The following is a 23398-nucleotide window of genomic DNA, read 5'->3' on the forward strand; positions in this document are numbered from 1 at the left end:
AAGATATCGAGAAGGCAGGGAAGGATGGGGGCTACCGGCTTTTTTTTTTTTATTAGTATTTTTTTACTTTATAGTTTAGCCCCCACAAAATTGGCCTCTGTCAACCACAATAAAATAATAACCGTTGACATGTACTTCACATCAAAGTTGCCACAATGGAGAGAGGAGGGCAGAAAAAGATGGAAAGGTGGGGAATTTGAAACGAGTCAGAATGATGAATAAGCATGGGGGGGGGGGGGGGGGTGTTGGGGGGGGGGCGGGGGCAGTGGCGAAAAGTACAAATGAAATGCCTTCTGGATGTGGCCATCCCGAGGACAATAACAACAGCACAACACACTCCTTTTGAATGAAGGCTGCTCTTGTAAGCCCAGCCGATCGCTGCCCTTTGTCCTTCGTAAGGTTTGCATTTGTGTCCTTGCCTCTTCCAAACTTTAACCGAGGCGTCGCCACGGAGGCATCTTTGCCCTGGGGGTGTGGGGGTCGGGGGATTGTGGGGGGGGGGGTGCAGGAAATCAAAAGGTGGGCAACAAAAATAAACAAGAGAATGAGAGAGTGAGCGAGAGAAAGAGAGAGAGTCGGTCTCTGCAGCCCACTATGGGTGAGTATCTTGTGTAGAGACGAAGACGAGGAAAAAGTATGAAGGAAAAAAAAAAACGACGGCCGCCAGCGCCAGCCCCACCCGACCCGACCTCCTGGATCAGGTCGTGTTCGGCCGCCTTCCCCCCCCCCCCCCTGCGGTCCTCGGGGATTCTTCCATGCGGCGGGGGCCGGAGTTGACTCGCCGGCGTGTGGCGATGGAGGCGGCGATGGCGGTCGGGGGCCAGGTTGGAGGGCGGGACCGTGGGCGGGGTCACAGCGTGAGTTTGCAGTGACACAGTTCTTTGTACATTTGCCTTCTCAGCCGAGGCATGTCCTGTTGTCCGAAGCTGAACGGCAGGCCCAGCGCCAGACACTTGCAATACTGTAGGGATGGGGGTCAAGAACAGCGAGCGAGCGAGTGAGTGAGAGAGAGACGAAGAAAGAGAGTCAGAGAGAGAGAAAGGCAGAGGGAGATTGGGGTGAACTGAAGCGCTTTGGCCACTGGTTAAAAAACAACAACTATATAAATACGGTCCATTTACCATTTACCAACACATTTAAGACAGCCAATGCCTGTATATTTCTTTGTGGTCCTGATATGGAACAGACGTGAGGTACGACAATCAAAGTGAGGTAAAACCGTCCCAGTGCGAGAACGGCAGTGGAGGACTTCGCACACCAACCTGTAGTACAAAGGCCCCGCAGTCACTGTCGTTGTTTTGGCGGCCCACGTTCTGAAACACACGCACACATATTTATTACAAGTAATGCACATGCCAAAATATTGCAGAAATACTTTTTGACACTCTACAGCAGCTGCATCCAAAAGACTAAAGTAAATGAGCAGATTTACAACGCCAGAGGAAAATAGTTAAAAAAGGATCTCACCATTTTGAAGAAGCCATTCCATCCTGTTAAAAAGTCTTGCCGCTGCTTTTTGATGGCCTCAGCTTGAAGGTACTTGAAGATGTGCTGAGTGAGAGCAGATCACAGTTAAAGATAGACACACAGTCCACCAATGAGAACTGTCCAATATGCATTATCTGTGACAGCAGATGGCGAGCTCAAGGTATTCGATCATGAAGGGTGTGACGATTCTTAAAAAAAAGAGAACGAATCCGCGGTGGAAACATCCAGGGTCCCCAGGCGCGCTTCAGTCCTTCTGTGCCCCCCCAAAATACCTTCTACCAATTATTATTTTGGTAGAAGCAAGGAAGAAGCACAGAGCTTCGACCATTTGTGGTGGGAGCCGTCTGCAACGTTGCTAATCCTCGTCCGTGTTCTTTCAGGAAATGAATAAGCATTTTCTTACTTTTTTGACGCTTATTTGGAAGAGCAAAACAATCTCTCTCTACCACGAGTTTTGCAGAATTGAGAAGGAAAGGGAAATCCTGGGTGTGAAAATCCCCTTTTAAAATCTCCCAATCGCTTGAGAAAGCCACAAAGAACCTCTCACGTCCACCGATAAGACAACGAGTGGAGGCATTTCCCCAGCCTTGCAATCGTTTGGATCAAAGTTGGCTCCGTCCGATCCTAAAGTGGCCGTGCTAAACAGTGACATGTTTGCGAGTTAAATCAATTGAATGCATTTCCAGATCCATTTCAACGTTGCGTTGCTAATCAGACGATTTGGTGCTCAGAAAAATGTGTGCACGAAATGCATGGCGTTTGGACACATTTTTGGCACCCTCTAACCATGCATCAATTTCATCCTCGTCCGGGGGGGGGGGGGGGGGGGGGGGGTACTTCCCCGTCCTTGGCGCTCTCTGGACGGGTGGGTGGGGGGGGGGGGGGGGAGAACCAACCTTTGGACATCGGCGGTTCAGGGTGCGCTGGGAGTCAAAGTAGGTGATGGCACGGCGGGGGATGTCCACGCAGACCAGGGACCAGTGGACCTCCAGGTGGATGGGGATCAACAGCAGATCCTTCTGGAAGATGTCCACCTGCAACGGGGAGGGGAAGGTCAGGGAATGAAGAGAGAGCGGGGGGGGGGGGGGGGGGGGGGGGTTGGAAGGGAGTACCAGAGAAAGGGCATACAATAGAAAGAACTGCTTCGTAGATGGTTGCCAGGGAACTGACGAACCATTGAGATGCGTTTTGATTTACAGTCAGCAGAAGCCTAAGGTCGCCCGAGTAGAGAGAAGTAACGTACTTCGGTGGTGGTAAAATAATCCTCTCGTACATTAATCTCAGATAACGGGAGATTGCGTGTCATTCCTTACTTGGACTGCAATTAGATTCTCATTCGGACATGAATCTACACAACCTCCACTTCTGTTTGGAGGTTGTGGATAAGAAAAAAATATTGGTTTGCTTTTTGTCGTCCTTAGTGTTGTTGTTGTTGTCGACCGTAGACAGAGATCCCAGGGGGATCCGAGCCCTCCCAAGGAATGACCAAACAACTTACGTTTTTCGTCCACCGCTTGACTCCGTCGTAACCTTTTGTCCGCAGCTTGTCGTAGAAGAAGCTGTTGAAAAAGTGGACCTGGACACCGGAGCAGGGAGGAGAAGAGACATGGCATGACTCGAGGAGAGGGGTGACTCCGTTAACGGAGGCCGTTATAAGGGGGTGAACTGATTTGATCAGAAGAGTTTGAAGAGCTTCTTCGTCCCAATCTCAGAAACTACCACCATTATGGATATCACAAATGACGTAAACATCTCATTAGACCAGATTTGTATGGTTGCTCACAAGGATTTAAGACTCAAGGGCAATGAATGAATTTTAACTAAAATAAGAAATAATCATATTATTTGAGTGAAAAGGCCATGGATTTTTGAAAATAAATTTGAAAGAAAAATCTCAAAAACTGAAATTTAGCAGATCAAAACCAATTATATTTATGTTGTTCATGCTTACATTTACCTTCTCTGGCACCGAATCCATGACCAGGTCACCGTACATGTTCATCACCTAAACGACAAAAACATTATTCAATCACACCTCAAGGTAGAATACTTGAAATCCTTTGGGCCATCATATCTCCCTTTAAAGCAGTGTTAGAGGGTCTAATGCAGATACAACCATCTTCCGTTCCTACTTGTTTTTTTAAATGGCCTTTATTATAAACACTAGTTTTCAGTGTGATCAGCCATTCGGAGCAGATGAAAAATATGCCCTCGCCCTAAAACTTCCAAAACGGGCGTGTCCGCCTCGCCGTGTGATGGACAGATAAGCCAACCAGTATTTAGTTGGCACAGTCCGCTGGGTAGGCTGATAAAACTGTTTCGCATTCATCCGGAGGTGGACACGCCCACGTGTGACGTCACCAAGGCGCAGGGCTTGGATTGGCTAATCACTCACAAGTGGCGGTAAAACAGGGGGGCCTTAAACCGTTGCTTGTGTGATGACTTCCGATAGCTCAGGCACTGGGAGGGCCCCCCCCCCCCTTAGGGAAGGGGGGGGGGGGGGGGGGGTTACCTGGTCGTTGAGCCAGTTCTGTCCGTACAGCGTGCTGAGGTCGTCCATTGTCAGGACGTGGCGTTTGTAGTTGACGCGGAATGTCCGCACCAGGGCGGTGCCGGAGGAGCGCTGGAAGGACTGGATCAGGTGCTGCACCACCACTTTCCTGCCACCAGGGGGAGGGCCGCGACACCGGTCAGTGTGAGCATCGGCACTAATTGCCCACATTTCTTGCAAAAAATGACAATGACGTGTATATTTAACATGCACCTTAATCAATGTGAATGTTGGTTAGCAAATGAGCTAACTTTGGACGCCCTGGGCAGGCAAATACTCATCGGTGGTTTAACATGATAAATTAAGTTTTAATAATATGAGCAGAGTTAAAGCTCCAGCGTGTAGCATTTAGTCGCCTCTAGTGGTGAGGTTGCAGATTGCTGAATACAACCTACTGCACCTTTAAATCATTATCTTTAGCATTCACAACCTCACTAACTCACTCTACTGATCCAGGGGCCTTTTCTATTGGTCTGATTAGAAATACTACAAATACTAGTGATGAGGAGTCTAACGCATCACTGGTAGGATACGTTTCCCTCTTTGTATTCCTTCCACACTAAACAGAGTTCTGGTTTATGGACCTGTGAGGCTGAGAGAAGCTCTCGCCGAAGATCTCCTGCAGCTTCTCTACGACGTCGTCCACGTGGATGGGGATCAGGCTGCCGTATTGCTGCAAAGACTCTTCTAGAATCCCTGCACAGGCCCAAGAAAAAACAACAACATATTAACATATAGAGTCTTTGAACAGTTCCTAAATAGAAAATTCTAATCACAATACAGAATAATTCCTACAAAAAACAATTAAGCTTGTACAACAGGTCCTGCAGTTCGCCTGTTGCATTACAATGCAATAACCAATATTGCATTGTAAAAAGGTACGTACAGGTATTTACACTTATTTCCACACTATATCCCATGATGCATAGCAGTGTTCATTATCATTGGACGAATCACCTGATGTCGACACATCGATCGCCTTCCTGCGCATAAATCACCTCTAACCTCCCCTTATTCTCATCCCTGTTTGCTAAATAGAGAATAAGGATCCGGCCACGGGTGGAACCAGCGAAGGCCTCCTTACCGGTCACGCAGCTCATGTGTTCCTCCGTCAGGGCCAGCTCCACGGGCTTGTCCCTGGCCGCGAACGAGATCTCCGCCTCCCGCCGGGCCGCCGCCGCCTCCATGGAGCCATCGCGCCGGCCACTCACCACGCATCCGTTCAGCCGCTCGTCTGCCGGGGGGGGGGGGGACGTCAATAATAATTATGGTAAAAATCATTGAAATCACAATTATTCAAACGATTATTTTTGAGTTCGTCTCTCCCAAAAACACTTTCTAACTGAGAACTTGGAAATTTCGGCTTAAAGCAATACAGAAAAGCCAGATGTACAGAAATGTATCCAGCCGTTCTTTCTATGAAATCGAAAAATTGATTTTATTAGTTTTGTGATCGTTTGACGCTGAAATCGTGAAATCCGATGAATCGCCCAGTCCTAATAACAATGCAACGCCCCTGCAGAGAAAGGCTTCTCCTCCTACCTGTCTCGGACTCTGAGAACCTCTCCTCCTCCTCCTCCTCCTCCTCCTCCCCGTCGCCTGAGGACGGCGAGCCCCTGTGCCGGGTGTCCCTCTTCGGCTGGCCGTAGAACGTGTACCTCTGCCATCTCCGGGCGCGCCGGTGCTTCACGACCCCGGCCCACAGCGCCCGCTGGCGCCAGGACCTCCAGTGCTGGGCCAGGCGGAAGCGGCCCCCTCCGGCGCCACCACCACCAGCCGACGCCGCCCCCTGCAGCCCCCGCAGCTGGCGGAGGCGGCGCAGCGCCCTGAACCCGCTGAAACGCGAGCCGCGGACGACTGGTCGGGGCCGCGGCGAGTCGTCCTCGGCGTCGCCACGGTAACCGGCGACGGGGACGTCGAGGCTCTCGACGCTGGGCAGGCCTCCGCCGTACGGGAGGAGCTGCTGCTGCTGCTGCTGCTGCTGGTGGGGGTGGGGGTGGGGGTGTTGCGGATGCTGCTGCTGCTGCTGGTGGTGGTGGTGGTGGTGTGGCGGCGGTTGTGGGTGGAGGGGCTGGTTGGACTGGGAGGGAAATTGGGCGCCCTCCCACTCCTGCTCCGATTCCCCATCGTCCTCCTCGTCTTCCTCCTCCTCGTCCCATATCTCCCCTTCGAATTCTTCCTCCTCCTCCTCCTCCTCCTCAAAGTTGTTTTCCGCCTCCTCAAAGTGGTTTTCCGCCTCCTCGTCGCCTATTGTCTCGATTCCGTCCTCTTCGTCCTCCTCTACATATTCCCCCTTCCAGACCTTTTCCTTCTGCCCCAGCTTCAGTTGCATGGGGCTGGGCACACTGTGGCCTGATGCAGGGTCTAGGAGGTGATCCCCAGGTATCCCACCTATAAAAATAATAAATGTTAAGACAAATGCCAGACAGTATGATTGCAGAGTACGCACTGTACGATTGCACATGAACAACATAGCCTCGTTCTAAGCTAAGAAAGTCTGCATGCATATCAGTAATTCATCTCTGAAACGCAAACTCCTCAATAGACATACTTTTAGGAATATATAACACAAAACGACCATTCCGGAAATATTTATTCTTTTATTGATGGTAACACTACAGAAAAATATTACCATACAAATGAAATTCCAAGTGTTTGGTATTTGCTATTGAACATTTTGAATTTGAATCTGAATAATAGTATAAGTCCATCCATCCGTCAATTGTTTGGAAGAATAGTACTAGTACAATAAAATGGGCCTACCTCCTCCGGTGTCTTCCTGGCCCACAGCGGTCAGGCCCAGATCCCCCTGCCAGCGGTTCTGCGCGAGGCTACCGCCGCCGTCTCTCATGATCCACGGGCACCCCACAACCTGCGCCAGCTCGTCGCCTGAGGACACCCCCAACGAGAGGGCACGCACAATTAGAATTGTGTTTAGAGTCTGGCTATGCATTGATTAACGTTCCTTATGGCAAATATCTCTGGCAAAAAGGTGACTTAAAAACAATCACACCCCACAAACGATGCGCCTATAGGACGATTGCTGCTGTGGATCATTCAGTCATTCTAGATTCAACATTTTGTGATTTCTGCAGGATCTTTGGCCAAACCCTAACCTACATTGGGGAGACTGTAGACATTGAAGAGTGGAAAACGAAATGGTTTGGATATTGGCCCTTATAACTCATTCATCGCTTTAAAAAAAAATATTTAAAGGATGAATCGCAGTAAATACCACATGTACGGATGGTACAGTAACCATTACGACATGGATATTAACCTGAGATGTTTGCAACCCTACTAGCTGCCTCCATTACCTGCGTTTTCCAAATCGTTCATGTTTCTTAATGCTTATTGTCCAATTATATAACAAAGTTACGATTCAATGCAATTTCAAGCATGCAGTTGCAATTAGCACAGCTATGTGCCCCTATTATAAGCCACAGTCTTTTAGTGATATCCTCCAATAAATGCAGAGCTCCGCTCCATGCATGTATGTATGTGCCGGTGAGCTTCTGAAAACGCCACCAGAAACAGCGGGATACACAGCAACGTAAGGCGATAGCGTCATAAATTCACATGTTTTATTAGATACATGAAATAGCCAAGGAAACGACGTGCTAAGCACACAGTCGCTAAGATGTGAAGTGTTGTGCAGAAAACAGTCCCACCCGATGCTAGTGTTGTTACATGCCGATCGTGTGGGTAGTTAGCATCGTCAGCATCCATTACAGAGATAGCGGTGAGCTCTCGTCGTTTTTATTGTAAAGCCACTCTTCTACAAACAGCGCTAATAACATGCAGGTACGACCGTACACTATTTTTGCATCCAAAAAGTAAAAAATGCAGGAGGACGTGCGTTGCTAATGGCTAACGGCGGCTGCTGTGAGGTGGAAGCTAACGGCTACCTAGCGAGCCAAACATTAAACCACTTCTAGTGGGCCCGTGTTACCACAAGAAACCCACTGTATCGTATACGTACCGTTTACCTGCAGTTTTATATGAATGTGATTCCAGTATGGAGCGAAATGTGGGCCGTGCCTTTTAATGTTGTGGTTGGATCAGAAGCTAATGTGGCTAGCCCTCATTCAATGAAGGCAGGTGTCGCTTCGGTGGAACAGCCAGATGTCACCTCCTCACTTTGATCTTTCTCCGGTTTCCGGACGCGATAAATTACAAATTGTGATCCGACATTGGATGATATCGATTCAAAAGCATGAGTCTGTTCTACGCAGATTTTCTTATTTCACCGCAGAAGCGAGTTTTGAAATAAATAAGGCTGGGGATCGTTTAGCCGAACCATAACAAGCCCGTCGCCCAACATTTGCGTCATCTTTATTGGACGACGCTGTGTGGGGGACTCGCTTGCGTACCACGGGTCAATAGAAAATCAGAGCGACCAAACTTTCGACCCTCCTGTCATTACTTTATACACGAATTTATATAAGATGCTCCGATCCAATGTGCAATGAAACCCCGCGACACGAATGTAAATAGCTCCTTATTCTACTCAAATGTGATATCACATTTGAATAGAATTCACCTGTTGCAACCTTGTTAAATAAATTGATGTAAGATCTAAAACCACCAGAAAACAAAATATAGCTTGTTTGTTCCCTGTTTGTGCGTTGACCAAGCTTTGGTCATAAGATATTTTATTACAAATTCACCTGTTGCAAACTTGTTAAATAAATGTAGCTTATAGTTACGTGATTGGTATTTGATTAGTATTTGTATTGCCTTCACAATGCGATAGGCCTACTGCACTTTTATATCATCTAGGGCTAGGCTACCCCCTGTTTTGCATTACGTAGCAAATGCAGTTACTTTTCTAAAAGCCTTCTGCTGTGGGTGATTGCAAACGTACACAATAAATGATTCATATATCATATCTTATATCATATAACGTTTCTTATATACTAGCGTGGTTAGTGTGTGTGTGTGTGTGTGTGCGTGTGCGTGTGCGTGTGCGTGTGCGTGTGTGTGTTATAGAGATGGAGAAAGATAATATTTGCTACAAACAATGGCAACTAACAGTTATATTTGCATGCAGTTTGTGCAACAAAATGTACAAACATGACCTACAAAATTCAGTAGTTATAACACAGTAAGATCTCGCGATAGTGTTAACCTGTATGAACCTATATTTCAGAGCACTGATAAGCTACATTGAACCATGGATACATTTTTAATAACCGAATAACACCGTCCTGTTTTACAGCATGGTACTGTATGGGTAAGGTCGTAATTTGTAGGAAATTAAACTTTGGATTTATATATTTCACATTTCATTACATTTATATAGCGCCTTTGTAAATACACAAAGAGATTAAACTATTAAATTCCACGGTCAAATATTTTTTTATGAATCAAGAAATTCAACAAACCGTAGCCCCTCTCACCGGTAGTGACGACACATACCGCAACGACACGCCCACACTCAACCTCAGTCTTCTTACTCTCTTTCGCTGCCTGCGACTGTCCTGTGTCAGTCCGCACAATTACCTCAGGTAAGGCCGGCCCACTTTATTACACGTTATTTATTCTTTATTACCAGTGACTGAATTCTGTAAATGGTTTTTTTGAAGTCGTTTTAAAGCACTCAATCCAACATTGTTATTTTATCACTCATAGCAGCAACGATTGTGTTTGTAGCGTAGAAACGGTCGACTGCAAGGGATGAGTGACAACATTGGGGTAACTTTCCTGTCCATTGCGTCCATGGATCAAGCTCAGTTGTATTTATGCATCTCTAGACAGTCAGTGCGTTATTATGTGCACTTGTTGCCTCGGAAAGAGCTAATTGAACTTTGGACTGCCTGTTCGTGGCACTGTTTCACGGACAGATGTGACCTACTACCTTTATATTGGGTCAGCTGTTAATTCAATATCTCTACAACGTCAATCTCCCGTTCATTCCTGGTTATACGAATAGGGAATAGTTGACTTTATACATGTTGACGACCTTTTACCTTATAAAACCTTTTACCTTCTGTCGCAATCATGATCGAAGTGATTCGTGTGTGTGTGTGTGTGTGTGTGTGTGTGTGTGTGTGTGTGTGTGTGTGTGTGTGTGTGTGTGTGTGTGAGAGAGAGAGAGAGAGAGAGAGAGAGAGAGAGAGAGAGAGAGAGAGAGAGAGAGAGGAGAGAGAGAGAGAGCGAGAGAGAGAGAGAGAGAGAGAGAGAGAGAGAGAGAGGAGAGAGGAGAGAGAGAGAGAGAGAGAGATGAGAGAGAGATGAGAGAGATGAGAGAGAGAGAGAGAGAGAGAGAGAGAGAGAGAGAGAGAGGAGAGAGAGAGAGAGAGTGTGCTCACCAGCTATGAACAGTCAAATTTACATGCAGGTTAGCATAGAAAAAATAGTGCAAACTTGGTTTTTGGACTGTTGTTGGACATTTAAGCCTGCTTTGAAGTGGATATATTCTTTCTGTTAAATATACATTGTACACAATATACAAAAACATTTTCAGAATGTGATCACCTATTAAAGGAAAAACAACCAAAATGCGATTTGAATTCATTGACATGTTCCATCTTCCAGAGTGCCTTGAGTTGCCGTCGACAATCGTCGTAGACTACCGTGTCATGTCCGGTCAAGCCACAAAGATGGATCACATCGTGCCGGATCTCCCGCGAGGACCAATGGACGTTTACAGGCAGAGGGCCTCTTTCAACTGGAAGGAGATGGTGCTATTCCTGGAAGGAGAAGATCTTCTGGAGTTCAAGGTAGCCATGGAAATAATCGCCCACCACTGGGACATTCAAACATAAAAAAAAAAAAAAACATATGCGTAGTAAAAAAAGAGCATTACTGCATGATGCTGATCTTTAGTTTACATGTGATGTTCGTCAGAGGACATGCCCATTTCATTGTTGGTGATGCTTATAGCTTCTCTGCCCTTAAAAGGATAACAATAAAAGTTCATATAAATACAGAAAGTGGCTTCTAGTCTTAAGTTGGACAATGGATGTCAGTAGTTGTACTGTAACTGCAGAAAATGACAAGGGTTCAGATTATCAATAAACCTAAAGGCAGACCATACGTTGAGCAATGCCAGTATTGGCCGTGGAATTCTGTGCAGGTTTGGGATTCTTCCGGCTTCTGTGCGTTGACATGTCGCTGTTTGTCTGCAGCGGTTGATATTCACAACGCTGGAGAATGACCCCGTTTTTGCGCGGCAAGCCGGGGAGGACCTCTCTGTGGAGAAGAAAAGAGAACTCACCTTCCTGAGGTAAACACACCGCCGCGCCTCTTATGTGTACAATCTACTCGATGTATCGAGAATTTTAGTTTGTGTGCCGCCGCGTGATCGCTCGCAGTGTGAACGCAGCTGAAGTGCATGTTTACACTGCACTTACATCACATTGTATGCACTGGTACACTTGTTTTTTACTGGATGTTAAATGCACACAAAGTAAATAAACACATTTGTATATGTGCAATGCATACATCTGTTGATAAAAAAAAATGAATATCAAGTCAATATCCATTTACTTATGATTCATACTGTTTGTCTTGTTTGCTGTTAGGTTTGTCTTTAGCATTTAATCGGGCATCCATTTTTTATTTCCTTAGCACTACTTTGTATTTTTATTGCATTGTATTATAACCTGTGTCTTCCACTGCTGTTGGGCTGTAACAAAGGAGGGATTAATAAAGTTGTATCCATCTACCTATCTATCCATCCATCCATCCATCCACCCATCTACATAGTTAATCCTACTTGTTGTCTATGCATTGGTAATAATGTGAACTGGACCTTTTCACAGGGTAAAACAGCTCTTCCGTTACAACTTTTTGGACGAGGAGAAAATGATGCAGAACCCGTATATGATCAGTGCGTTCTCCGACTGCCTGAACATGTACGACCCTGCCGTACACCTGAAGTATACCCTGAGCACTGAGGTGAGAATTTAAGAGACAAGGAGTGTGTTCTACTTACACTCAATTCTCAATTTGATTCGTCAGCATTTACCCTTTTCTAAAGGAAAACTTTGTTTACACACTACATCCCTTTTTCGTCGAAAATCAGACGTTTCATGAATTGGTTTTTTCATTTAACTTATCGTACACGGCCAAAACTCGTGAATAGTCTTTGGGTCAATGGTGGATTGCATTTGGCGTAATGTGACTCAGGCAGGCCGATGTCTCTATTATCATGTAACCTCAATGTGATGGCATTCCCTTTGTTCTTGTGCTTCTCCTCTAGATGTTTGGGGGTACAGTTTCCAATGCCGGGTCATCGAGGCACAAGAACTATACAGAGGGCAGCAGAGCCATGACGGTAAGCTTTCTCTTTATAATGCCCTCTTGCCCATTGTGAAAAATGACTTTGCTTGTTCTATCTGAGAATGAACCATAAGTTAAGGTTTCTTGATCAATTGGTGACGGCATTTCCAATAGAGGTCGCTCGCCCTCCCTCCGTCTTTCTTTGAGCCGAATACGAAAGCTTTGCCGAGTAGTTCATCAGGATTCCTAAGTAAATATCATCTGTTATCTAGCAAGTCCTTCAGGTCCCATCTGCGCATCAATGTCGATGTTTCGTAATGTATTTTTCTCTCTTAATTGTTCTCTCTAATCGCTTGTGTATTCCCTTAACCTTCTTTATGGCCTTATTACGTTTTATAATTGATTGTGTCTCTTAATAAAGTTATTTTGACTATTCATTAGTGCTGTCAGTTAAACGCGTTATTAACGGCGTTAACGCAAACCAATTTTAACGGTTTGCGTTCATTTTATTTTATTTTTTTTTTGTCTCAAAACAAAGAAGCAGTAGCCTGACTGCTATGTTCAAGGCAGTATGTTTGTATATTCATCGTTTAATTGCACTATAGGCTTTTGTTTTGTATCTTCCTGTTTTGATCAGTATATGCCAATGTTGTTATCAATAAAAAAACATTTGCACAAGGCAAGCCGATGCACTTCTCCATGTTGATAAGAGCATTCAACTGAGAAAACATAATGGGACAAAGAAATCAAGGGATATTTAGCATAGAAAAAACATTTGCGATTAATCGCGATTAATCGTAAGTTAACTATGACATTAATGTGATTAATCGCGATTAAATATTTTAATCGCTTGACAGCACTACTATTTATTACAGTTTTATTAATTGTAATCAAAGGGCCCTATCTTGCATCCGGCGCAATTGACTTGCTACACTGACGCGTGTGTCGTTGCTAGTTTGCAACTGGCGCAGGGCGTTCTCTTCCCGCCACGCGTCTGTAAATTAGGGAATGATCTTGCGGCCCAAGGGGCGGTTTGGCGAAAGGAGGAGGCGTGTTCTGGCGCAAACGTTCCCTGGTGCTATTTTGCAGTTTCAGAAAACAATTCCGCCACAGACCAGGAAATACTTTAAAGTCGGTGGCACGTTGTTCAGATGCTATTTTAAGGGCGCATGCATAAGGTTGCTTGTGCACCATGCGCATACATTTTGCTTCTCTCATCTACCTAGCCACACATTCTTGGTAAATTATTTGGGAAAGAACAGCTGATACAGCGGTAATAAGTTGTAATTTTAACTCAATGCATCTGCAAACACCGTACAGCAAACACATATTTTCTTGACACAGACATCGTGTACGAGCCCATAACTTTTAGGATTGACGAGTATTTCATCGTGAGAAAACATTGTTTGACCGTGAGTGAGTGTTAAAAAGAATGAATGAAAGCGGGCGCGCATATGTGCGTCCATCAGTTTAAACACACACAAACTAAACACGTAACGCATAATACAGTCCATGGTAATGTATATTAACAGGGGGACACATGCATATTAGGAACACAATTCGATAACGATAATGCATACAATACTGGTAAGAAACGATGTTTGTGAATGTGTTGCGTGTATCATTTAATAGAACCACAGTTACCGCATATCATATGTGTGTTAAGTTTTCTTTGCCAACATTTATTTGAGGACTCAATGTTTCTGAAGTTGTGGAAGAACACGCTATTTCATTTGTGAATCAGGCCATATTATTTGGCCATAAACTGAGCCATTTGAAGTTTGAAATTCATGTGGTCATGCATCTGTCTCATCGGAGACTGCAAACGCGCTGTCAAAATATGAACTCGAAATGCGCTCATGGCTCTTAAAGGGGATGGGAGATGGCACTCCCTTTGGTCTATTGCACGTTACACCCAAACCACACCTAAGCGTAATAAGGCTACTTCAGACCAACCCTTTTTAGATTTGTGCCGGGTGCAAGAGTCATTTATGCGCAGGTAAAATAGCAACATCGCCATAGAACCGCCCACGAAGCTATTGCCCATGGCGCTTCTCACTTGCATTTCGGACCGTTAAAATAGGGCCCAAAGTGTTCTATATTGCCTTTATGTTTCAAGCAAACAATTTCTTCATTCCTTGTTTTTGAGATCATTTGAAGTAATTTCCACACTGGTTTCCTCACAGATGTTTGGGTGCTTTGCGTTGACGGAGCTGAGTCATGGCAGTAACACCAGGGCCATGAGGACCACAGCCACCTATGACCCCAGCACACAGGTGAGACAGCTAGCATACAGGTGAGACCGCTAGTGCACTGGTTAGCCAGCTAGCACAAAGGTGAGCCAGCTAATGCACGGGTGAGCCAGCTAGCAACAAAGGTGAGCCAGCTATCACACAGGTCAGCCAGCTATCACACAGGTGAGCCAGCTATCACACAGGTCAGCCAGCTAGCACAAAAGTGAGCCAGCTATCACCCAGGTCAGCCAGCTATCACACAGGTGAGCCAGCTATCACACAGGTCAGCCCGCTAGCACAAAGGTGAGCCGGCCAGCCGCATCAAGTTGGCTATGGCCCAAGTCCAAAAGATATCTGGAAGAATGTACTGTGCGTGTGGAATGTATAGTCTGCAGCAAAATCGCATACCTTATAAAAACACCGACTATCTTCTTTGCAGGAGTTTGTGATCAACTCTCCCGACTTTGAGGCGGCCAAGTTCTGGGTGGGCAACCTTGGGAAAACGGCCACTCACACCATCGTGTACGCCCAGCTCATCACACCGGACGGAGTCTGCCATGGCCTTCATTCCTTTGTGGTCCAGGTAGCCTTGCTGTTGCTTGTCTGTTTTGTATTGTTGACTAACTCACAGTATATTCCAGCCGTGATCGGGTTGAGCTGCGGGATGAAAAAGGTGACCGGGGTTCACCGAAAGAAAGGGGAAGACCAAACGTGGCATTAAAGGGCAATTAAATAGATTGATTATATTATTTTGTGTCCTTTAGTTGTATAGCATATTAACAACAATGTTTGTTAAAGGGGGTCGGATAAGAAGGGAAAACGCATCTGATTGCACGTCTCGGTTTCTCTCACAGATCAGAGATCAGAAAACATTGCTTCCTGTTCCCGGAGTCCTAGTGGGCGACATCGGATTGAAACTGGGTCAGAACGGGCTGGATAACGGGTAAGGGTCCCGGGAGCGGGGGGGGGGGGGGGGGGGGGGGGTGGAGGAGGGAAGTGCTACAGTTTGATAATTGAGAGGGATTTGTGACCATCTGTCTGTTGAATAGCGTGAGCACACACACTAGTTCACATTTTTATTCACAGTTTAACAAACACACCCAAGGCTTACCTATCAACTCGGACGTCAGTTTTTTTGGTTGATGGAAGTTCTTTCTGATAAAGATTGACATAATTTGGATAAAGTGGACTTCCTGGGATTGCGGGCATGATGCCTGTGTGTGTGTGTGTGTGTGTGTGTGTGTGTGTGTGTGTGTGTGTGTGTGTGTGTGTGTGTGTGTGTGTGTGTGTGTGTGTGTGTGTGTGTGTGTGTGTGTGTGTGTGTGTGTGTGTGTGTTGGCGTTCTGGTCAATCTTACTGGGTGTGGATATATTTATGTCCTTATCTGACTTGGAAGACATTAGCCATCAAGGTATTTGCCACCAGAGACGCATCCTCAAACCTTAAATTAAGTGGGACCAATTCAAGTTAGCATTGCTATGAGTGTGTGAATACATGAGATGCATGCAATCCTAATTGTCTGTCTGGGCAAAAAACTGGGTCCAAACTTCTACAACATCATAGAGTAGGATATGAAAATAAAACGGACTTGGAAGATATTTTTTATTTTTATTAATGTTTGAATTTTCCCCAGGTTTGCTCTGTTCACCGACGTGAGGATCCCTCGCGAAAACCTGCTGAACAAAACGGGAGACGTCAGTCCGGAAGGTCAATATGTAACGCCTTATAAGGTGGGATGGCGCGGCTCTCTTCTCTTCCATTCTGTCCTTCTTACTTTCTTTCTTTCTTCTATTTGTACAAATTTTCATTCATTTCCCCCCCCCCCTTCCGCGTTTTCCCCCTGACGCTGTCCCCCTCTCTCCCTCTCTGCCTCACCAGGACCCCAACAAGCGTTTCGGGGCCACACTGGGGGCCCTGTCCGGGGGCAGGATGTTCATTCTGAAGTTCTCCACCAACCACCTGAAGCTGGCCCTCACCACGGCGCTCCGCTACTCCGCCGTGCGCCGCCAGTTCGGCCCCACGGACACGGAGGAGATCCCAGTGCTGGAGTACCAGATGCAGGTAGGGGCCACGGCACACTGTGGGTTAATAGGTTGTGTTTCTCCCACCCGGCCCCCACCCCCCCCCAAATCCCGTTTTTACAGAATCACCCCCAACACAACATACTAGGGCTGAACGATGAATCAAATTCAAACTGACATCGCGATGTAATCTAACACGATTCGCAAATCAGGCTGCGATTAGATAAGAAAATGCTTCTTTTTTTTTTAGGGGGGGGGGGATTTGTTACTGTTACTGACTCGAGACCAGTAAGGTCCATATTCATTTTTATTTCACAATTCAGTAGTTAAATAAAGATGTTATAATAATAATAATAATAATAATAGGAGCAGTTTATAAAAGAAAGAGCAGTTTATATGTTGACTGCTTCCAATGTTGTGTTGGTTGATTTCTTGTTTAGTGAATAATACAGAACAAAATAAACTTTAAACAGAAAAATTGCATACTAGGTAAATATAAATAATATAAAAAATAATCGAAATATCTCAATTTTTATATCTCCCCAAATCGTTCTGCGGGTAATGCTACTGCAGACCCTAAATTAGTGTAATGAGCGACACCTGTGTTTGTCATACCGTAACACCTCTGTGACAGGGTAGTCAAAAAGACTCTCGCACACAAGTTCACCTTTGAATGATGCAAAGGACGCCCAAAATTTGCTCAACCCCTCTGCTCCTACCCACAATTTTCGGGGTGTTTTCACAATATCCCAACTAAGCTTCCTGTAATGGGTCCTGTACAACTTTCGTCTATCTTGCCTCATCTTAGTTCTCAACACTAGCTGGGTCGGGGGAAGGAATGCAGAATTCTGCCTTATCCAATATGGCTAGCGTTTAAAAAACTAAGACGGCTACTCAGTGAATAATGCTGCTCTCATTTTTTGTACGCCGGAATAGTTTCCCATTGGCTATGATTCAAGAGTATTTACATCAGTCGTTGAGATATTCAACTATTTGCTAGTCATTGTGCAACCAGCCCTTTGGCAAGTAGAGGATATTGACGCAAACAAATTTACTCTGCAAACACAACGACCCAACACCTGTTTGGTTTATTTAGTTGCTTTATTTGTTCTGCTGTCCAGTCTTATGTTTATCAACTGCCATCTCCTCCTCGACTGTATGTATGTTTGTTTGTATGCAGCGCTCAGGCTTAAAGCGCATGCTCCGCCTTATCTTCTTCTTTTTTTGGGCGGAGAACCAGCGCCACATATAGGCCTGGAATATGTACTACAGCTTTTCTACAGCGGTTTTTGCAATGAGTCCATCTTTACGGAGAAATTCCTGAAACGCTGCCTAGGAAAACGGAGGGGAAGGATTGTTTTCGCCCGTGTGGACGGGGTCTTAGTTAGTGTCTCTCTCTCTGTTTTTGTGTGACAGCAATGGCGGCTCATCCCCTACCTGGCAGCCGTGTATGTCCTGAACCAGTTCTACAATTCCTTCTTCATGAGCTTTCTGGAGTTGCAATTGGGGGTGATGAGCAAGCAGAAAAGCGAGAGACAGGTGAGGAACCTCGGGCGTAGGGACCGAGGAGAATGGCTTTTGGTTGACCTTTATGATCCGCGCTGAACTCTTCTATTGCGTGGAAACCATGTATACACTAGATTAGATTAAATTAGATACAATTTTATTAATCCCCAAAAGGAAAATTGTGTTTGTTGCAACAGCCCACCAGCAGTGGAAAAACACAGGATAAAAAAACAATACAATTAAAAATACAAAGTATACTGTGTCTGTGTATTTGACAAATGTCTATTTGTATCCGAAAAAGTACACACTGTACTCTTATCTGCATTCCTCAATCTTCCGGCGGTTTTGTGAATAAGATCCCGCAGCACATTCTTTTTTGTAGCTACTCCATTTCTTTTTTGATCTAACTTGATATTGATGGCGTGCTTCCATTGAGCCAGTCTCAAAGTAACGTTGGGACGAAGCATCCACATCATCGTGTGTGTGTGTGTGTGTGTGTGTGTGTGTGTGTGTGTGTGTGTGTGTGTGTGTGTGTGTGTGTGTGTGTGTGTGTGTGTGTGTGTGTGTGTGTGTGTGTGTGTGTGTGTGCGCTCCCGTCCCCAGGACCAGCTGGGCAGAGAGATCCACGCGCTGTCCTGCGCGGTGAAGCCCCTGGGGTCGTGGACCGCCCAGAGGGGCATCCAGGAGTGCAGGGAGGCCTGTGGGGGGCACGGATACCTGGCCAGTCAGTCACACACACACACACACACACACACACACACACACACACACACACACACACACACACACACACACACACACACACACACACACACACACACACACACACACACACACACACACACACACACACACACACACGAACAATAGGTCCCGCTCCTAACAAGAAGCCGAAGAAGAAGTTGAAGCGCCCGTAATTCGGTTCTAACCCCAAATTCAGAGCCGAACAATATCCAAAACACTTCTATCACTCAGGTGTTTTGTAGAATTTGTCAACATACTATCGATTGGAAAGGCAAAGATACGTGCGATGACCACTTGAAGTCCAAATTCCATATGAAAAACAATGAACGCCGTAGCCAGGGCAAACAACAAACAACAATTTGAGTTTATAAAAAAATAGTTTATAAGCACTTTAATATTTATGTCATGTTTTTATTTGAAGCACTAAAAACAATGCAATGTTGTGATGTTTTAATAAATGTAGTCTTCTATCTGATTAAATTGTGTTCGTTCGCACTTATTTGACACTCGTTCTGATGATTTTAAGTGTAAAAACGGAATTAATGAAAATTAAAACGGAAAAAACGGAATTTGGAAAAGAATAAAACGGAATTTGGAAAAAAATATATATACTTTTTTTTTATACTTTTTTTGTTCTTATAATAATCCTAATATTCCTCATCATTATGTAGTGAACCGGCTGGGCGCTCTCCGTGACGACAACGACCCCAACTGCACGTACGAAGGCGACAACAACGTGCTCCTCCAGCAGACCAGCAACTACCTCCTCTCCTGCGTCCAGGCCAAGCAACGAGGTCCGCCCCCCGACACCGACACGCCCGCCAGCCCATTGGGCGAGGTCGGGCCAATCACAGGCCAGCGTCTGCAACAGAGCACACCCCTATCTAGTTTTAAAAGCCCTGACTGGAGTAGTAATAATAAGACACTTACAATGGCAATTAAATGCGCCTTTTTGAAGAGATTCAAAACAATATCAACTGAAAGACACATTATAGTAGTCTTATATATTTTAAAGCATACAAATTTAGGCGCGGAAAAAAGGTTAACATAGGTCTGGCCGACATGAAAACCAACTTTAAAAAAAAAAAAAGCATGTGTTTTTAAGTGATGCTTTGAGAGAGTCCTACTGGGAGACCATAGGTCCCCAGATCAGTAGCTAGGGAGGCGTGAGATGCAAGACCCGGGGTCCAGTAGCCTCTCTGGTTGTTTTGTACGCCTTCAGGTGGAGGACCCATCCAGTCTCCCATGGGGTCCATCAACTTCCTGGACGATTACGATGTCATCGTAAACCAATGCTTCGCAGCCACCTCTATGGAACAGTGCATGGACCCTGCAGGTAGGGTGCCGAGTTGACATACATACATCCCTTTCATCTGTATTTATTTATTCCTCATTTATTTTATTCAAGGCAGTATGTCATCTCTGCCGCTCAATCGAAACACTAACACAACACATGGTTTGATGATATGGTGAAGTAGTGTGGGATCATGGGAGGTGTGGTTCATTTCAAGGAAATAGGCAAGTAATATTGCCTATTATTTAATAAGCTTCAGCTGTAGGTAACAGGAATTAAATTGCATGTTAGCCCAGCACTGTTGGCTACTGTATATTTTATCCACTCTATATTACCCAATAAACAGCAATGAACTTCTGGATTTACATTTTCTAACTTCAAAGTCATGTCCATCACATATGCAGCCGAAGTTATGCCGCTTTGTCACTAGAGGGCAGCAGTGTAACTAACAGTGTCACTAACTAAGAACTACAGTACGATTCTTCCTCTTGGCTCCAGCTGTGATGTATACGCAGTTATTAACAGCTATAATAATCTTTATAATAATAATAATCTTTATTTATACAGCGCTTTTCTAAACAGAGTTACAAAGTGCTTTAAAGGAAAAAAAAAAAAGATAGAAGGCAAACAGCTTGCTATGAACAATCCCAAGATGATTACAAAGCAAGGTTGAGTTAATTTACTCCAATCTTCACACTAAAGAACATCGAGGTCAGATTGTTTCTGTGTGTCCCGGTTCTCTCTGTGTGTACTCAACCGTCTACGCTCTGCTGACCGCATCCTCCTTATTGTTTCCTGTTTGTACTCTAACCCAAACACCCTACTGTGTGTGTGTGTGTGTGTGTGTGTGTGTGTGTGTGTGTGTGTGTGTGTGTGTGTGTGTGTGTGTGTGTGTGTGTGTGTGTGTGTGTGTGTGTGTGTGTGTGTGTGTGTGTGTGTGTGTGTTGGTGGACACTAATAGTGCCGCTGGCGGCCTATAAGTGGCTGGTTTGCTTCCTTTTCGGGGAGAGCCAGACGAAGCTGGCTCAGGAGAAGGCTTCTGGCAAGGACGACTTTGAAGCACGCAACAACAGCCAGGTGACTGTTTACACACACACACACACACACACACACACACACACACACACACACACACACACACACACACACACACACACACACACACACACACACACACACACACACACACACACACACCCCTGTATGTTGGAGTTAATAAATGCTAGTTAGATAGTTGGAGAGACATTTGGTACAACTCAAAATGTTATTCTCATTCTTTTGTTTTTAATGGAACTCCTTTTACCATCCTAGTGTTTAGTCTGCTCCGTTTCAGCCCTGTTGTCTGCTTGAGAGAGGATAAAGGGTTGATGGGAGGGAGGGAGGGAGGGAGAGAGAGAGGGAGGGGGAGAGAGAGAGAGCATTAGTCAGTTCAAATGAATGCCCAATTAGAATTGGCAGATGTTTTTTTAATCTTGAGGCAGCAGCCTGTTATGCTGTGATTGGACATTTCACACCCACACCCACACATGCGCAGTTGCGCACAAACAAACGCAGACTCAAGTGTGTGCGCGCACGAGCAGAGACTTAGTTTAGCTTATCTTGGCTTTATTGGGAGTTGAGAGACTTTGGGGCCCTGTAAAAGCCCCGGGCTTTATCGTGCTTTATCTCCGTTAATGTTGTCCGCCAACGGATGTCCTGACGAGAGTCAGATGGTGGGATGACCACATCGCGTGTCACGTTTGGCGTGGGGCGTCTCCGATCAGGAAGAGGGGGATTTACGCAGTTTGAGAAGTGATCGAGCAATTCCCAACACACACACACACACACACACACACACACACACACACACACACACACACACACACACACACACACACACACACACACACACACACACACACACACACACACACACACACACACACACACACACACACACGTGTGAGGTTAGTCGAGGATTTGGTCCTCAGCCAGGATAATGGGGCCCACCTTAATCTATTGTGGAACTCCATTATAGTTATTCAGCCTTATGCACACATACTCATGCACACACACAGACGCACACAGACGCAAACGCACGTTATCAGGATAACGGATATTTATTTTCACTAAGATGGTTTTTCCCACACACATGCACACACACGTTCACACGCTGTTTCTAATAACAACCCACTCTCTGTGGATTCCTCCTGCAGGTGTATTACTGCCGTTCCCTGGCCCTGGCCTACATCGAGCACATGGCCCTCCAGAGTTACTGTGCGATGCTGGAGTCCGATGATACCCCGGCTGCTCTCAGACCAGTGCTGACCAAGCTGGGCGCTCTCTACGGCCTGTGGACCCTCAGCAACCACATGGCCACACTCTACCAGGGTCAGTTCCAGTGTGCTGTAGTGTGTAGTCAGAGATGTGTATCAATTAACCTGGTACTGCTAGCATTGGACCAGCCAGCGAGAGTTAACTGACCCGTCGACGCTAGCCAGCTAGCTAGCTAGCTTAAGCCTGCCTTGTTTTCTCTTATCTATTGAGTGTGCTCAGTAGTCACTACAAAAAACACATTTTCAAGTGTTTTAAAGATTTGGTTTTAGGTTGGCTTTTTTGTTGTGCATTCTCCATCGCTCAAAAGACATAAGATGCACCTTTTGTTTAAAAGTTAAATGACCCAACTTAAATGGTGTGTGTATGTGTATTCTTCACAGGTGGATATTTCTCTGGAAAAAATGCTGCAGAGTTTGTCAACACAGCCATCCTTACTCTGTGCACCCAGGTACAGAAAGACTCTTTTGTCTCCTGTCTCTCCCATATCTTATTTAGTTGACTTTCTTTCTCAACATTGACATCAACAGAAATGTATTAGTACAAATATCTATATATTTTCATTCAATCACTGAAAGTGAATAATAGTGAATACATTTGCAGTCACACACTAAAAAGTGTTGCTCTGCGTCGATTAGCTCCAGGACTCCTATATCTCACTCTCTCACTCCCCCACTCTCTCACTCTCTCACTCTCTCCCTCCCCCACTCTCACTCTCTAACTCCCCCACTCTCTCACTCTCTCACTCTCTAACTCTGTCACTCCCTCACTCACCCGCTCCCACTCTCTTCTTTGTTCCGCTTCCCGCACCAAAACATTGACGTCGACAGAAACACAGAGACAAATATGGTCAACACTGGAAAGTGGTGTCCCTCACACACACGTTCAAAGCCTCCGCTCTGCCTCTCCCGCGCGTCTCCAGCTCAAAGACGAGGCCGTGGCCTTGGTGGATGTCTTCGCCCCTCCGGACTTCATCCTCAACTCTACCATCGGCAAGGCTGACGGCAATGTAAGAGCA

At 45.5% G+C, this 23398-nt stretch overlaps 2 protein-coding genes across 4 annotated transcripts in view; one reads left to right on the forward strand and one right to left on the reverse strand.

Moving 5' to 3' along the window:
- Positions 1-480: 480 nt before the first annotated feature.
- On the reverse strand, positions 481-8364 carry LOC130370089 (sentrin-specific protease 5-like). Of its 3 annotated transcripts, none has more exons than XM_056575762.1 (12): positions 8029-8364; positions 6803-6928; positions 5582-6430; positions 5124-5273; positions 4624-4735; positions 4001-4148; positions 3440-3493; positions 2987-3064; positions 2385-2522; positions 1468-1551; positions 1263-1313; positions 481-961 (listed from the first exon to the last, which is right to left on the reverse strand). In XM_056575762.1, exons 2-12 carry the CDS (start codon positions 6888-6890, stop codon positions 851-853), a joined length of 1863 nt encoding a protein of 620 aa, XP_056431737.1. In that variant the 5' UTR covers positions 6891-6928; positions 8029-8364; the 3' UTR covers positions 481-850. The 3 variants fall into 3 exon arrangements, with proteins under 3 accessions (XP_056431737.1, XP_056431738.1, XP_056431736.1); XM_056575763.1 differs by having other exon boundaries at positions 3446-3493; positions 8022-8364; XM_056575761.1 differs by having other exon boundaries at positions 8022-8364.
- A 1130-nt stretch (positions 8365-9494) lies between these two features.
- The window catches only part of acox3 (acyl-CoA oxidase 3, pristanoyl), a 16940-nt gene continuing 3036 nt past the window's right edge, over positions 9495-23398 (forward strand). Inside the window, exons 1-18 of the mRNA XM_056575748.1 lie at positions 9495-9549; positions 10580-10764; positions 11173-11270; positions 11809-11944; positions 12249-12323; positions 14455-14544; positions 14942-15085; positions 15357-15445; positions 16136-16232; positions 16381-16563; positions 17940-18062; positions 18633-18753; positions 19445-19567; positions 19996-20109; positions 21029-21144; positions 22263-22437; positions 22764-22831; positions 23303-23389. Coding sequence (XP_056431723.1) covers positions 10624-10764; positions 11173-11270; positions 11809-11944; positions 12249-12323; positions 14455-14544; positions 14942-15085; positions 15357-15445; positions 16136-16232; positions 16381-16563; positions 17940-18062; positions 18633-18753; positions 19445-19567; positions 19996-20109; positions 21029-21144; positions 22263-22437; positions 22764-22831; positions 23303-23389 — 1980 coding nt within the window. The 5' untranslated portion in view covers positions 9495-9549; positions 10580-10623. The remainder of the gene's footprint in view (positions 9550-10579; positions 10765-11172; positions 11271-11808; positions 11945-12248; positions 12324-14454; positions 14545-14941; positions 15086-15356; positions 15446-16135; positions 16233-16380; positions 16564-17939; positions 18063-18632; positions 18754-19444; positions 19568-19995; positions 20110-21028; positions 21145-22262; positions 22438-22763; positions 22832-23302; positions 23390-23398) is intronic.

This window comes from Gadus chalcogrammus, chromosome 17 (genome assembly GCF_026213295.1).
Source record: "Gadus chalcogrammus isolate NIFS_2021 chromosome 17, NIFS_Gcha_1.0, whole genome shotgun sequence".
Classification (NCBI taxonomy): domain Eukaryota; kingdom Metazoa; phylum Chordata; class Actinopteri; order Gadiformes; family Gadidae; genus Gadus; species Gadus chalcogrammus.

Coding starts and splice junctions, on each gene's coding strand:
- LOC130370089 (XM_056575762.1), bottom strand. CDS start 6,890: ATGAGAGACGGCGGCGGTAGCCTCGCGCAGAACCGCTGGCAGGGGGAT. Junction 3,494..4,000: donor AGAACTGGCTCAACGACCAG/GTAACCCCCCCC, acceptor TTTGTCGTTTAG/GTGATGAACATGTACGGTGA. Junction 3,065..3,439: donor CGGTGCCAGAGAAGGTAAAT/GTAAGCATGAAC, acceptor TCCGGTGTCCAG/GTCCACTTTTTCAACAGCTT.